Source organism: Nothoprocta perdicaria, unplaced genomic scaffold (assembly GCF_003342845.1).
Source record: "Nothoprocta perdicaria isolate Ctin4 unplaced genomic scaffold, notPer1 scaffold_170, whole genome shotgun sequence".
NCBI lineage: Eukaryota > Metazoa > Chordata > Aves > Tinamiformes > Tinamidae > Nothoprocta > Nothoprocta perdicaria.
The window spans coordinates 718,181-732,410 of NW_020454872.1; the positions used below are offsets into that span (position 1 = coordinate 718,181).

The 14,230-nt window shown below is 42.9% G+C and overlaps 1 protein-coding gene across 1 annotated transcript; it reads left to right on the forward strand.

The window, feature by feature from the left end:
• Positions 1-240: 240 nt before the first annotated feature.
• Positions 241-13,536, forward strand: CAMK1G (calcium/calmodulin dependent protein kinase IG). The gene is made up of 13 exons (XM_026036135.1): positions 241-359; positions 3,998-4,115; positions 5,740-5,868; positions 6,452-6,526; positions 7,241-7,379; positions 7,696-7,819; positions 8,228-8,303; positions 8,859-8,971; positions 9,735-9,813; positions 10,247-10,334; positions 11,087-11,502; positions 11,993-12,121; positions 12,894-13,536. The coding sequence occupies exons 2-12, from the start codon at positions 4,024-4,026 to the stop codon at positions 12,081-12,083; spliced, it is 1,422 nt and encodes a 473-aa protein (XP_025891920.1). The 5' UTR covers positions 241-359; positions 3,998-4,023; the 3' UTR covers positions 12,084-12,121; positions 12,894-13,536.
• The last annotated feature ends 694 nt before the right edge of the window (positions 13,537-14,230 follow it).

Sequence of the window (14,230 nt, forward strand, 5' to 3'; positions counted from 1 at the left end):
AGAAGTCCTTGCTGCTAGGAGGACCCGAGCACCGTTCAGTTTAGAGGGAGAGCAGAATTAACCATGAATGGAGCAGTTCCTGCGGGCAAAGCGCTCGGGCTGCCGGCTGGCGTTGCAGGTAGCGCCGCTGCCGCTGCCGCGCGYGCACATGCACAAGCACATGCACAAGCAGCTTATTCTTTGGCAACCGACTGCCCTTTACGTGCTGCCTAGTTACCGTCACATAAAAGCCATCTCCTTCATCCCTCCCCTCCAATCTGGCTGACTCTTCACGCCGAGGCTGGCTGAATCCCTACAGACCTGGAGGAGCTGAGCAGGAGGAGCAGGGAGCAGCACTTGCTTTGTTTGTGCTGACTTGGGTAAGCAAAATATTTCCTTAATAACCCTTGGCTTTTCCCAACTGTTCTGTGTAACAAAGCAGGCATTAAGTTGGATTCTGGCTAACCCATTTTTAAAATGAACTGCATCCGTTAGCAGGAAAATGCAGGAATATCTCCTTGCACAGACAGTCTAATATTCTACTGTGCTCATCTGTTATATTTAGGAACTTCATAGACAGATCGGTTATAACATTTTTCTTCAAAACTCTTTTAAAAATGTGAAATATTTATATTGAAAAATGTGACTCTGCAAGTGTTCATCAAGGACTCCTAAGTTAATGCATTGCTTTTGAATCAACTGAGTAGTGGAATGAATACAAAATGTATAGATATTTTTCTAATGGCAATCTCATGTCTTCAGTTTCTTCTTTGGTTATTCCATTCTATGAATACACAGGCTGCCTGTTAGTTAATTCATTCATACACACTGTGCTTGTTTTGGTGGGTTTTTTTTTTTTTTTTTTTTTTTTTTTTTTTTTTTTTTTGAAAAGCAAATCCCTTTGACTTTGTATTCTTCTCTTTTTTTTAATCTAAACTTCTAATTCTAATGCCAAAATCATGAGGGAAGCATGCATCTTCCCATACGCCACGTAACTTGTCACAAGATTATTAATCATGTCTTACAATAATTTTGCTAATGCAGTATATCCATTCAGAAGCAGAATGTCTGTCTGTAGATGGATCTGTTACWGTGAGATAGGAAAGCTGAACAAATTTCTTCAGGAAATATTTAAGCAAGGTCATAATAACACTCATTACATTCTAAGCAATGATGTGTCATTTGCTGGATGAGAGAGAATACAGCAGCAGTTACRTTTATTGACTTAGTCTCCAGAACAGCCCAAAGGTCAGACATTAATATTGAAACTACTWTCAGCATATAGTTGTCAGATTAAATCCTGTTACTGCTTAATTTGTTATGAGGGAGGTGGCATGCTAAACACATTAAAGCAATACTTTATACTTGTCTTTTATCACCAGAAGTCTTTACATGCATTAATGAATATTTCCTTTTTATTTTGCAATCTTAATGCACTATTGTTCTTGTACTAGTAAAAGGAGAACATAGAGGCAATCATAAACCCCTCCCTCATATTAGGAATTTATAATGTGTGTTGTTCAAGTGTGGGTCAAGTRTGTGAGAGCAGCCCCCATCCTTCATGGGTCCAGGCACTGCCAGGACAGGAAAGCTGCCCCAAGCCCGGGACTAAGGCGATCGAGCATCAGGATGGAGCTGACCAGTGATGGAAGTGGGCAGACACACACATCACCTGGCAGGAAAAGCTGCCAGCCCAAGGACAAAGTCTGTGTGCCCAACTTGTATGAAGGTGTTTTCTATTCCTAGGGTAAATGAAGCTTCTTCAGCTAAGCAAATAGATATATTACGTTGTGTTTATCCACACACTGTGTACTGGCATTGAGAAAGGTCAGGGCATTGTTGGACAAATTCAGAGCCTGAATAAATAAACAAAATAGGCGTATTTGTCAAACACTGTGTTCTCTAGAACTGCAGCAGAGAGCAACACGTGGCATAGACAGATTAAGTACAAGAGTAAAGGAAGGGTTCACAGAGCATCCATTACCAAATTCACACATCCTGGAATTCAGTCTTCATGGCTGGGTTTTGAGGCTTCACGTACAAAGCTCCAGTGCAAATGGCTTCTTTCTGTACAGAAAGGGGGAAAACATTTAGTAAAATGTGATCCAGTTCAATAAAAGGAGGCAGACAAGTATTTATCATCTGAGAACCTATACAGTTTTTACATTTTAGGCAATTCAAATATATCATTGTTTTGCTCTCAAAATAGCACCACTTATTTCCATTTTTCACAGCAAGGCAGGCTGAGACAGGAAATGATTTGTTCATGATGAAAACTGAGAAAGCAGGAAATCAAATACACATGTATGGAGTCACAGCGATTCATCTGTCCTTTCCTCTAGATATCAGCAAAAACAAAATGCCATATCCATACAGTAACAGAAGGAGAAACTATAAAATGAACAGATGATTCACAAGCGACTAAAGAAAACACACAACTCTTCCTTTTAGAAGCAAAATCCATTAAGAAATAACATGCACAGAACTTTGTAAGGAATTAAGTGTGAAAAAAATAAGAAAATAAAACTTAAATTAGCAAATGTTGGTCAGATTTTATACTATACATATAAGTATATATATCCCCTTCCGTCAGTGCCCATTTTCAATGCATTTCTTTTGTATCCTGACCATGCAATGAGCATGGTCTTTTCTCTCTCATCTACAAACTTCATTGCTCACCTTCCAGTGTATTTCCAACTTCTGTAATRCTAGACCTATTCAGAGCACTGAGATATTTGTACAACTGTCCCATCTTCCAAACCTTGTGCAATTTCTAACTAATTCTCACTCCCACAAGTGATGATAGTCCAGTCTTTGGYATTGCAATAGTCCTGCACAGTCTGTACTCCTGGAGGTGGGAGAGGAGCTCGGGAGGGACAGGCCAAAGAGCCCTTTGGGGCTGGGCTTGCAGGAGCCTGGGTTTCTGGAGCTCCAGTTCAGCAAACCTGTGAGATTGAGAGTGTGTYGCTCATACCAGTATTTAAAAGATGGGTGGCAGATGACTTAGCACCCTGACATATGTGCTGAGCACCTTGAAGTACTACGACACATTTAATAACCAGATTTTGTGTAATTAATTATTTAAATATCAATAACTCAGCAACCGTCCAGCAGAGCAGGGACTCCAGAAGCTGCATATTCCTGATTTTACAGCCTGCCCATTGCGTCATCACAGATCAACAAGGCTGGATTGTTCAGTCTGGATAAACTACCTGTATCCCCCTCTGCATTTTGCCCAAACGAGCCCTTTTAAGTTGGAGAGGCTTTACCAAGAAGAGCAGCTGCTCCTCTTGCCACCCTTGCGCTGGGGAGCTGGAGAGGGGTGGTCGGCAGCCCTGTGCTACGTCACGGAGCACCCAACAGCACTGGGACTTCACACCCTTGGGACTCCCTGCAGRAAGGAAAGGAAAGGAAAGGGAAGGTGATGACTGAGATGCCAGAAGTAATATTAATTAACAAAAATTAAAGAAGACAGCAACACAAACCACACAATACAGACCAAGAAATGTCTTATATTTATTTCCCTTCTGYAGTCATGAATTAATTAAACTATTTAATATTCAAGCCATAAAGCAGCTCAACTATAATCCATCTGCATCCCTAGTTGTATGTAACTTTTTAAGCCAGTAAGTCATAGGTACTTTAGTTAAATTAKCAACCACTCAGCTTGTTTTTTTACTGCTAAATATAAAACACAACACAAATATTTTTAATTGCCAACACACATAAATGGATATATACTCTCCAGGCAATACTATCATATGGTTGCCAGGTGCTTGTTCAGCTGATCTAATAAAGCGTACTGACACTTTGACACGATCAGTGACAGGGCTAGTGCTAACAGATRTGACAAAGTAAGTACAAAACATCATATATTTCAAAGACATGGATAAGTTTGAATCCTCTGACAAGCAAACCAGCATTCATGGCATGTTGTACCCAACTAGCCACTAGTTACTCTTGTTCTTCTTGTGAGTACCTGGCACATTAATCCTTTCTCTCTTGCCCTTCCTGACAGAACTCCCTGCTTCCACTCTGGAGAARATGGGCCGCAAGGAAGATGATGACAACAGCTCCTGGAAAAAGCAGACGAACAACATCCGAAAAAACTTCATTTTCATGGAGGCACTAGGATCGTAAGTAGCACAGCCAGTAGCCAAGCAGAGCCTGCATCCAGATACTGCATTTCCCAACCCGGCGCAGCTGCTCCCAGGCTGGCATCTGCCAGTGCCACAAGCAAACACGTCCTTCCGAGATCTGCGAGGAGCTCTAAATAAGAGCTGGGGGGTACTTTATAGATGCACAATTAGTTCTTTACTAATTTATGGTTCTAAATTTCATCGTATCCAAATTTTTTGTAACTTTACAACATATGGAAAAGCTTCCAAACATATTTATTCTAGAGTTCAGCAATGCTTTAAATTGTCATGTTCCTGGTCAGCCTCAGTAATTAGTTAAATTATCCAATAACTTTCTTCTAAAGAAATGAGGTTAGAAACCGTTTGTTCTCTCCTTGCCAACTTGTTGATTCATGAGTTTTTAATATGAGGCATAATTATTATAAACTGTTTAGGACTGAAATACAGAACAGATGCCCTAGCATCTGATTTGTGGGTTGTTCATTTCCTAATATTACATTGGTAGGAAAAGTTACTATTAGRAAAAAGGATTCTTTCCACAAGCACTGCTTCAACGAGTTCAAGAAAATAAAGGAAGATTCTTGGAGCTAAAACTACCTAGAAATTTATTGAGAGATTTCCAGGGAGCTCAAAAATTCTGCAGTTCTTGCTACTGCTTGCAGAGGCATTGCAGGAATAGGCAACGCTGCACAGGCTCAGACCTACCGTTGCCACTGACCAGTGTCCCGTCCATGAAAGTCTTCTGAATTACATGAAAAAAATCACATACATGGAGGAAAAGACTCCAATACCTATTGGGCTACCTCGCCCTCCCTACCCTGCCCTGCAGCTCTCTTCAAAGCTCTCCCATGCAGCAGCCCTTTCTATTTAACTACCATCAGTTAATCAGCTGCTCGTTGGATGGGCATTATTGAGGACTGACCTGGCAAAGCATGCACTGTCACTATCCCAGGACATGTGCCCGAGAAAATCCTGTAACAGGATTATAAGGTTAAGGGATGTTATAAATATCTCCTCTTCGTTGCACAGAGCTGCGCTCTTGTCAGGAATGTGCTTGGTACTCACTGTAATTTTTTAACTAGAAAATACAGGAATAAGCAGACTCTGTAGACAAGTTATTAGGTGCCACGTGGAAACATGAAGCTGGGGGCTGAAGTCTCTGCTGGCTTTGCCATCTACCTTCCCTGAGGTGTGCTCTGAGGCTGGGAAGAGCAAAGTGAACTCCCAGCCTGGCACATACAGAGTAAAATGAGTAAAATGCTTGGCTGTCTCTACAAATGGGGAGCTGTCCTGAAGAATGTGGCTTAATTTCACTGCCAGGATCTTTTTTTTTTCCCAAATTTCTTCAACACAACTATATTTGCATGATATACTATGCAAATGTGACCTTTTCCTTACATAACAGAGAAAATGGGATTTTTCTATATATTGTATAATTATTGCATTGAATATCCTAAATTTGGGGCTGCTGGAAATGTAGCTCTAGCTTTACAGTTAGCATCCACTTARAATTATTTACTTTTTTCTTATTTTTCTGACCTTTTTCCTTCCTCTCTGCAAGTTTCCTTCTAGTTCCCAACAGCAACATACGTTGAAATGCACTTACCTTTCCTCTCTGCAGAGGTGCCTTTTCAGAAGTTTTCCTAGTGAAACAAAGAAGCACTGGCAAGCTCTTTGCTYTGAAATGCATCAAGAAGTCTCCTCTCACTAGGGACAGCAGCTTGGAGAATGAAATAGCAGTATTGAAAAAGTGAGTGTACATATATAATATATACATATATATATATATAAATGTAGAGTAAAACAAACATCGCTTCCCAAGGCATAAGACTCTGGAGACTTACAAGAATTGAGGGTAGGAATAAGTAACATTTGCTCCCAGTCTCATTGCACAAAACTGTGTTATCTTAAGAAGTGGAAGTGTGAGAATAAAAACATATTTTTTCAAACAAATATAGATATTACTGTAAATGAATATATTAGCAGAGTTTCTTCTCCTATTCCCCTGCTGTGGCCGTAACCTTAACACAGCAATACTGCCTCAGATCTGAGAAACTGATTAAACAGAACAGTACACAGCAAAGGAAAGTTAGAGTTAATGCTTTATCAGCATTTAAATACACGTGATGCAGAGGAAGGGAAGCTGCTTAAAAATGAAGAGCCTGCTCCTTCATTGTTAGTGCCTGGAGAGAAGGCACCACATGAGCGTGCATAGCCACGATGCAGATCAGTGACTCTTCTTTCATGATTAAAGCAAGAATAATAGGCTTTCAGCTTGAAAAACAAATGYTGTCCTTGTCAGATATGTCTGTAACCTATGTTTATCTTTGCAGAATAAAACATGAAAACATTGTGACTCTGGAAGATATTTATGAGAGCACAACTCACTTTTACCTGGTCATGCAGCTGTGAGTATTAGCAGAGTCATGTCTTTCTGGGCCACAAAAACAGTGGTAGGAGCAGGGTTAGCTGCCTGAGCTCAGGGCCATCAAGAGTCCATTACATTTAAAAGTCACCTGCACAAACATTCCTCACTAATGAGGTGTCAGCTACATGATTTGAACTAACATCGATGTTTCTCGTACTGTTTCAGCCTATGTTCATTCTAGCAGTTCCTGATTAGGATCTACTTATGCAAATTAATTAATCCCAGTTTAGCAGGATAGAGACAGAGGCATTTCTAATTAAAGCTATGGCATGCTGCGGTTCTGAGAACGAAAGCAGGCAATATGTGAGCTGCAAAGAAAGCAGCTTGCTGTGGGCACCAGCTTCAGGCTGCTAACTTGCAYATTTACCTACACAAAAATATACATCAGGCTGTGCATTAGGTTGGTGGCAGTTCTACACCCACTTCTGAAAGCCCATCTGAAAGATCAAACATGCAGGCAATTGCAATACAACCTGTGGCTTTGCCAGGAGTGGTTACTGTGCTCCAGAGCCTGCTGCTGTTCCAGTCTCCCAATTATCCCAATTATCCAGTCTCCCATATTGCTATGGCCACTATAGTAATATTTGTGCTGTAAATGGAGTTGGAAAAGGGTTGGAAAATCAGCTTGACTCAAACATGAAAGTATATTTGTTTAATATTCAACCTTTTTCTTTCTGAACTATCATTTCTACAGGGTATCTGGTGGAGAGTTATTTGATCGAATTCTGGAAAGAGGAGTTTACACTGAAAAAGATGCGAGTGTGGTAATCCACCAGGTCTTGACAGCTGTGAAGTATCTCCATGAAAATGGAATAGTTCACCGAGACTTAAAGGTGAAAGGTGTTCCTGAGAAATAACAATGTCCTATAGGCATCTGCAAGCTTCTCTAAAGCTCACAGGGCAATCCTCCAAATCCTCCCATCGAGGTTTGCCTCCCAGCTGCTCGCAGCATGTGCAATAGCAGGGTGATTCTGCTGGCAGCACCAGCCTGCCCCAGGACACTGCCCTTCCACTGCCGTGTGTCCAGCACGTTAGTCTGGCTAACCACCAGACATCAGGAATATGCTCATACTCGATCCCATGACCTTTCATTGTTTCTTTTCATTTTTCTAGCTCAAATTTCAAACCCTGTCCACTTTGTGTTCACAGCCTGAAAACCTTCTTTACCTCACTCCCGAAGAGAACTCTAAAATCATGATTACAGACTTTGGCTTGTCCAAAATGGAACAGAATGGCATCATGTCCACTGCCTGCGGCACTCCAGGATACGTTGGTAGGCCAAGGGTCGGGAATGGGTTTTTACTGGTGGTCTGTCTGGAAAAAAGATGACACTTTTACAGTACGCTRCTGAGCAGAAAGGATAAAAATATATAATCACCTTAACACACACTAGTAATAGATGCACTGTGTGTGCAGACTACAAACACTGGATTACGGGTTAAAGAATGCAAAGTCACAAAATATTTGAAAATGCAAAGAGAAACATAATAGGAATACTTCACTACCATAAAACTAAATGTCTTAAAGCTGCAAAAAGGACAGATCAAATCCTTCAGTAAATAGAGCTTTTACTGCCTGGGTTCTCCTACACTGGCATTTTAGAGGCCATCTCACCTTTTTTTCCCAGCACTGAGGCATTGAATATTGCTGGCTTTCTTAAGAAGTTTTTGCTTTTCTGCAGCTCCAGAAGTCCTCACCCAGAAGCCATACAGCAAAGCCGTGGATTGCTGGTCCATTGGAGTCATTACCTACATCCTGTGAGTACAAGCAAGCAGGGTGCCACTTACTCTCCCAGCAGTCTCCCACCTTTTTTAGAGCTTCACACACCTTCACAGAGTGGAAGTGACAATGGTGCTAACCCTGCACCTCCCAGCTCCTGCTTACAGTAGCAACACATTCTTCCTCTGCACTGATTCACTAGATCATAGAAGACAAAGGAATGTGGGGAATTAAGTATCAGGCAGGAGATGAAAAGAATCACATTTTCTCCACTACATGCTTCATCCCATGGTTTTTTTTTTCAGTTGCCTGCAAACACTGTTCCATCTTCCTCAGTACTTTTTGTTTCATTTCCTCCCACACCATGTAGCTACGTACCAGCTGTGGCTTTGTCCTCTTGCTGCTGCAGATAAATTTTTACTTTTCTGCAGTATTACAAATGCACTTAGATGGGAGGGACAGATGGATCTGTGGAATCTCTTCCATTCTTCTCCCAGTCCCGTTGCACAAGCAACCAAATGGAGCTAAAGAAGAGCTTGTGCACACTCCRACTGGGGCACTGAGGGGCCGCTTTCTCTTCTGGTCTGTTCCAGGCTGTGCGGGTATCCTCCTTTCTATGAGGAGACTGAATCTAAACTGTTTGAAAAGATTAAGGAAGGCTACTATGAGTTTGAATCGCCGTTTTGGGATGATATCTCTGAGTCAGGTAAAACTCAGACACTGGGAAGCACTTTGCTGTCTCTCGCAAATGCAGTGCCTGCAATCCAGAGCCCTCTTATTCACGGGTGAGCCCAAGGACGCCACGCTGCATAAGCAGCGAGGCTGCCCCACTCCAGCATCTCCCCGGGCACCTTTCCATGCACCAGCAGGGACGGAAGGGCAGGAAACACTGCACAAGGGCAGTGAGCTGGGCTAACAGAGCAGCCAGCCCAGCCCTGGGGKCCGAGGCGCAGCTCTGCTGCAGCGGGCGAGCACAGCGGGGAGGCTGCACAGGCACCCTAGCACTTACCGACACCAGCAGCTCAGCAGTGTTTTCTGAGCGCCCTCCTTCTATACCTTCCAAAAAGAAGTCTGTCAGAAGATCAGTTTGCCTATAACATGAAGCAACATTACCCTCCCCGCAAAGTAAAAGACTAGAGGGATGTAAATCTTCTTAAGCCACCTCTTAAAGGTAATAGGGTAGCACAAGTCTGCTCTGTTGAGCCTTTCTTAGACTTTCCATTGGCAGTGGAAACAATCTGCTAAAATCATCTAACCTAAGCATGAATTTGGTACATCCTCAGTTTTTTTCATAAGGAACATTTCATTATAAAGATTTGATGATGTTATAACACAGTATTAACACGTCCTTCTTGGGGTTGACAGTTGCAGTGTTTATCCACTAGAGTCTGCCATGTCCTGTTAAAATCATATCAAGGAACAACCAGAAAATAACCTTTGCTCTTTGCTTCTCCTCCTCTCCAAACCAGCCAAGGATTTCATCAAACATTTACTGGAGAAAAACCCAAACACAAGGTTTACCTGCGAAGAAGCTCTGAGACACCCATGGTGAGAGGAACACGGCTCCTGGGGGTCAGCGCGCGCAGCCAGTGACAGCTGGTTGCCTCTGCAGTTAGATCCACGTGCTTAGTTGCAACTGAGAATGGAGGTGTCCTCCAATCCCCACTGTTAACGTCACTAGCTGCCATGGAGCAGTCCTGTGGGTTTCTTCCTTATGTATGGGAAAGGGAAAAAGAAGATAAATAATTTAAAACGCAATTTGTTTAGCACTTGCCTTCATAAACAGAGACAAAGCAGAAATCCCATTTTGAGCTCTTCCAAGCTTTGAAGTGTTTGTGTTACATTTTGTTGCTGTTTTTCCTTTGGGTTTAATTATTGCTGATTGAATATACAAAACAGTTAGTTACTCGCCTCTAGAATGTTGAATGCCTTACAAATGCCATCTGCCTATGAGCCCATTCTCTCCTCTTCCCATCTGCAGGATTAATGGAAATACAGCCCTTCACCGTGACATATACCCATCTGTCAGCGCTCAGATTCAGAAGAACTTTGCAAAGAGCAAATGGAGGGTAAGTTGTTTGCTGTTGGGCACCTAGAGCCATCTCAGAAACAAAAGCCACTCGCTGCCATCTAGCAACAAGCAGGGCTTCACCCCCATTGGTAAGCACCCCAAAGCAGAGTTCCTCCAGAAGCCACCTGAGAAGTGTCTGCAGTCAGTGTTTGGAGCATGCCCAGGCCAGCACTCCCTGCTTAATGCATATAGGCAGAGCTACCACACACAGCAATATAGTGCCCCTGCCAGCAGGTAAAGGGTAGCAGGAATGGATTATTACCTCTACACTGAACAAGTGAAATCAGCACTCCATCGACAGACCTCTTGGCAGCTTGATCCGGCTTTTCCTTTTTTCAGGCTTGAACATACACTGGAACCTCATCTGTATCAAGTGTTTTGTAGGAATTTAGGGAGAGAGAGGAAGGACACAGAACCACGTGTTTCATGGTATTATGATGCTTTCATTCTAAATTCATCTCCAGTCTGTATTTCAAAGGATGGGGTAGTTTATAGCTGCTCTCTGTGATTTCCTTATCTAGAAGTGTTTGTGGTCTTAAAAGCATCAGCAGGTTGTAGTCAATGGAAACCACGGTGTTTATGTAAGGAAKGAGCACATTCCACTTTCTACATACTGTGCAGAGAGACCGTGGTAACGGCTACAGCACTGCGGTCCCTCCCGGGGGATTGCTGCTGAGGGGAAGAAGGGCTGCACCCCCCGCAGCTTCGCCTCGCTGCACGTTCACGCCGGGGTTTTGTCTTCTTTTGCAGCAAGCCTTCAACGCTGCAGCTGTCGTGCACCACATGAGGAAGCTGCACATGAATGGTCACGCAGCAGCGGAGAACAACCTGCCTCTCCTGCAAGTCTCGGAAGCGTCCACCCCTAGTACCCCTGACGTCACGGGCCCGGGAATGCCGGGCGAAGACGGGAGCGTGTCGTTATCCTCGCCAGCTTGTGCAAACCTTCCCACGCAGCTGGACCAAGACACCGCAATGACGGAGGGGAAGCTGCAAACGCTCCCCGTTAACGGCTCCCTGCCAGGAGACAGTGGGCCGGTGCTGCCGGACCCTCCGAGCCCACCAAACAGAACTTCTTGTGGCTGCAGCTCAGCCTGCGTGGGGCACGAGAAAGCAAAGGCATCCTTTTGCTCCGAGACAGTGCTTCTTAAAAAAGCTGCAAAATCCCAGTAGGTACCCAAGTTGCTAGCTGTAACAACTAACAAAATACTTGTGATGAAATTTCAGGCACTGGTCAGTTGATACATGCTTCGCCAGCCCAGCTAGAGGGAGAAAGGGTGAGGAAGAGGATGGCAGCTGGTGTCTGGGCTGGGTGGGTAGTGGGAGAGCCAGACGTCCTCTATGCTCATGGGAATGTCGGGGAGACGCGCTGCCCAGGCTGCATGGAAATGGTGGCACTGAGCTAAGGTAAGGGGGTGCCTGTTGCCACGTTCAGCTATGTTAGTGCCCGATCCTTCCAGAACCCGAAGCTGCCTCTAGGAAAGGCTGCTGCTGCCTGACTTCAACCCTGCTTTACTGCAGTGTTAACTCGCACCCCTAGCTCAATTGCTGATACTCTTTATATTCAAARTACAACTTTAAAGAATCTGAAGAATGATCATAAATATTGTTATTTCTCTTTCTCTTTTTTTTTCCTCTTCCAATTCTATTTCCAACCAGTCCTTTCAACTCAGAAGTTCTCGTTCCAGTGAAAAACAGTAAACACTTTCACTGTGGCACGGGGCAAACTGGAGTTTGCTTGATCATGTGATGAGGAAGGCGGGCACTGGACTCCCCACATTTTCCAAGGTACATGCACCACACTCCAGCCACCAGCTGCCTTGCAGTAATGTCATTATGGTATGAGAAAGCAAAAGGTGCTAATAGCGAAGTGGCTTACAAAACAAAGTTTTTTGCAGCAATTCCATCAACTGGGACTAGGGCTTTTCACCTGCATCTCAAATTATGGCCATAAGCAAAAAATTGACCCAGGAGCTGCTTAGGTGCATGGCTATTCCTACAGCCTGAACTTGCCCTTCCCTTTCTCAGCTTTGGTCCAAGCAGCACAGTTTAAGTTGTTGCCCTTACCAGAGAGCACAGAGATGCTCTTGCTCTGTAGAACAACAAGGAACAACAGAGAAGTACAATCATGAAAGATTGCTCCCTGGCTGACCATAGAACAGATTAATTCTGGATTCATTAAGTTAACATTTGAAGTAGGAAGTATTAATGTTGTTTTCTGCAAGAAAAAAATATTCTGCAAAGACAAACRAATGCTAGCTTAGTTCTACCCAAAACAGGGATACAGTAAAGCAAGCCACATGCTTCAATCTTTTATAAGATTATATGAACAGAATTGTAAGATATAAAGGATTAATAGAAGAGACAAATGCAAGTAGGATCTACTATAGGCCCCAAATAGGTCAATTCAAATGATCAGTCATGTAATAACCCTTTAGAGATAAGGCATATAATAGGATCTAAGCTGTTCCTAACCCCCGGTGTGGCTGCTTATTAAAATAAGGTTTCGAAGACAGCAGTCTAGTCTTTCAATCCGCAGCTGAAATTCTTTCTCTTGCAGAAACAGAAGGGCTGTTTTACTCTTTTCTGCACTTCAAAGCCAGACATCAATAGTGCAAGCAAGAAGAAAGGAGGCTGTGTCCTGCCAGGAGCAGAGGAGCAGCAGTTTCTCRGAGAGCAGTGACCGACCAGTGACGGGCTGCACGCTTCTTAGTCCTGGAAATCCATCAGTGCAGTGACCTCAAGGTGTTTCTGGAGCATTAACGTTGGGAGATGGCACTTTAGCAAAGGAAAGTCTGAGGCTTCTGCTAGCATTTTCAGTGTATGTAACTCATACAACATTGCTCAATGCTATATGCTTTTGGGTTTTGTATACTGTGTAGTTGTCCAATGCATAATAATTGCACTGTACATCATAAATTCTATAAACCAAAGCCATGCAGAGTTTTACTCAGTGGCAGCTCAGCATTTCTTATTTTTTAATACAATCTGCATCCTCCTAGGATCTTGTTTACTCCCATCTTTCAGCACACTGAAGTTCAGCGTCAACCAATTGCCTAGGCTGTGCAGTTTTCACTTAGGCTACAAAAGGAGACAACCTGCTAGCAACCTCCATATGTCTGGTAATAATCACAGCAAGGTCTAAATTCCCTGCTTCCAAATCTGTAATTGTGCAATAAATACTTGCTTAATAAAGCTGAATTTTGTTTGTAAAGTGCCTGCTGGTTATTCATAGAAACTCAATGTGGAAATGGTCTATTAAGTCCCCCTCTAAAGCAATCCTGGTGCCTCTGCAGACCTGTTCCCTCTGGTACTCCGCTGGCAGAAYGTCAAGTGGTAAATACGCAGACAGTGGCAGAAAGTCAAAGAAGAAATTTGACTCTGAGTTAGAAGTTGCATTTCTCTTATTTGTATAAGTTCATGTATGATGTATAGACATAATGGAGATAAAATTATACATTTCTGTGATCTGTTTCTTTGAAAGGAAAGTACTGAAGCCAAAGCAAGTTTTAAGGATAAACTGCAGTGTACAGAAAATGTTTTAAAAAGGCTGCACCTGAATGTCTTTTATTTGAATAGTGAAATCCAGTTTCAAGAGCTTGAATTGGCTGAAACATAGGAGAGAAGAAAAAAAAACACCTTCAACAGGACTTTTCTGGATGCCTTGGATGTCTTTTTTTTTTTTTTTTTCCCCAGCTTGCAATGAAGATAGATTTCTTTTCTCATTTCCTATAAGGAGTGGGTGGCCTCACCCAGGCCAAACGAACATAAATCCTGTGCAGGRAGTTGCTTCTTTGGTTCAGCGCAGCTGTTTTCCTAAGGCACGCTAATTCAGTTTGCTAAAAATCAGAGACATTAAAACATGAAACTCCATGCAGAAAATGAGAATAAATACAT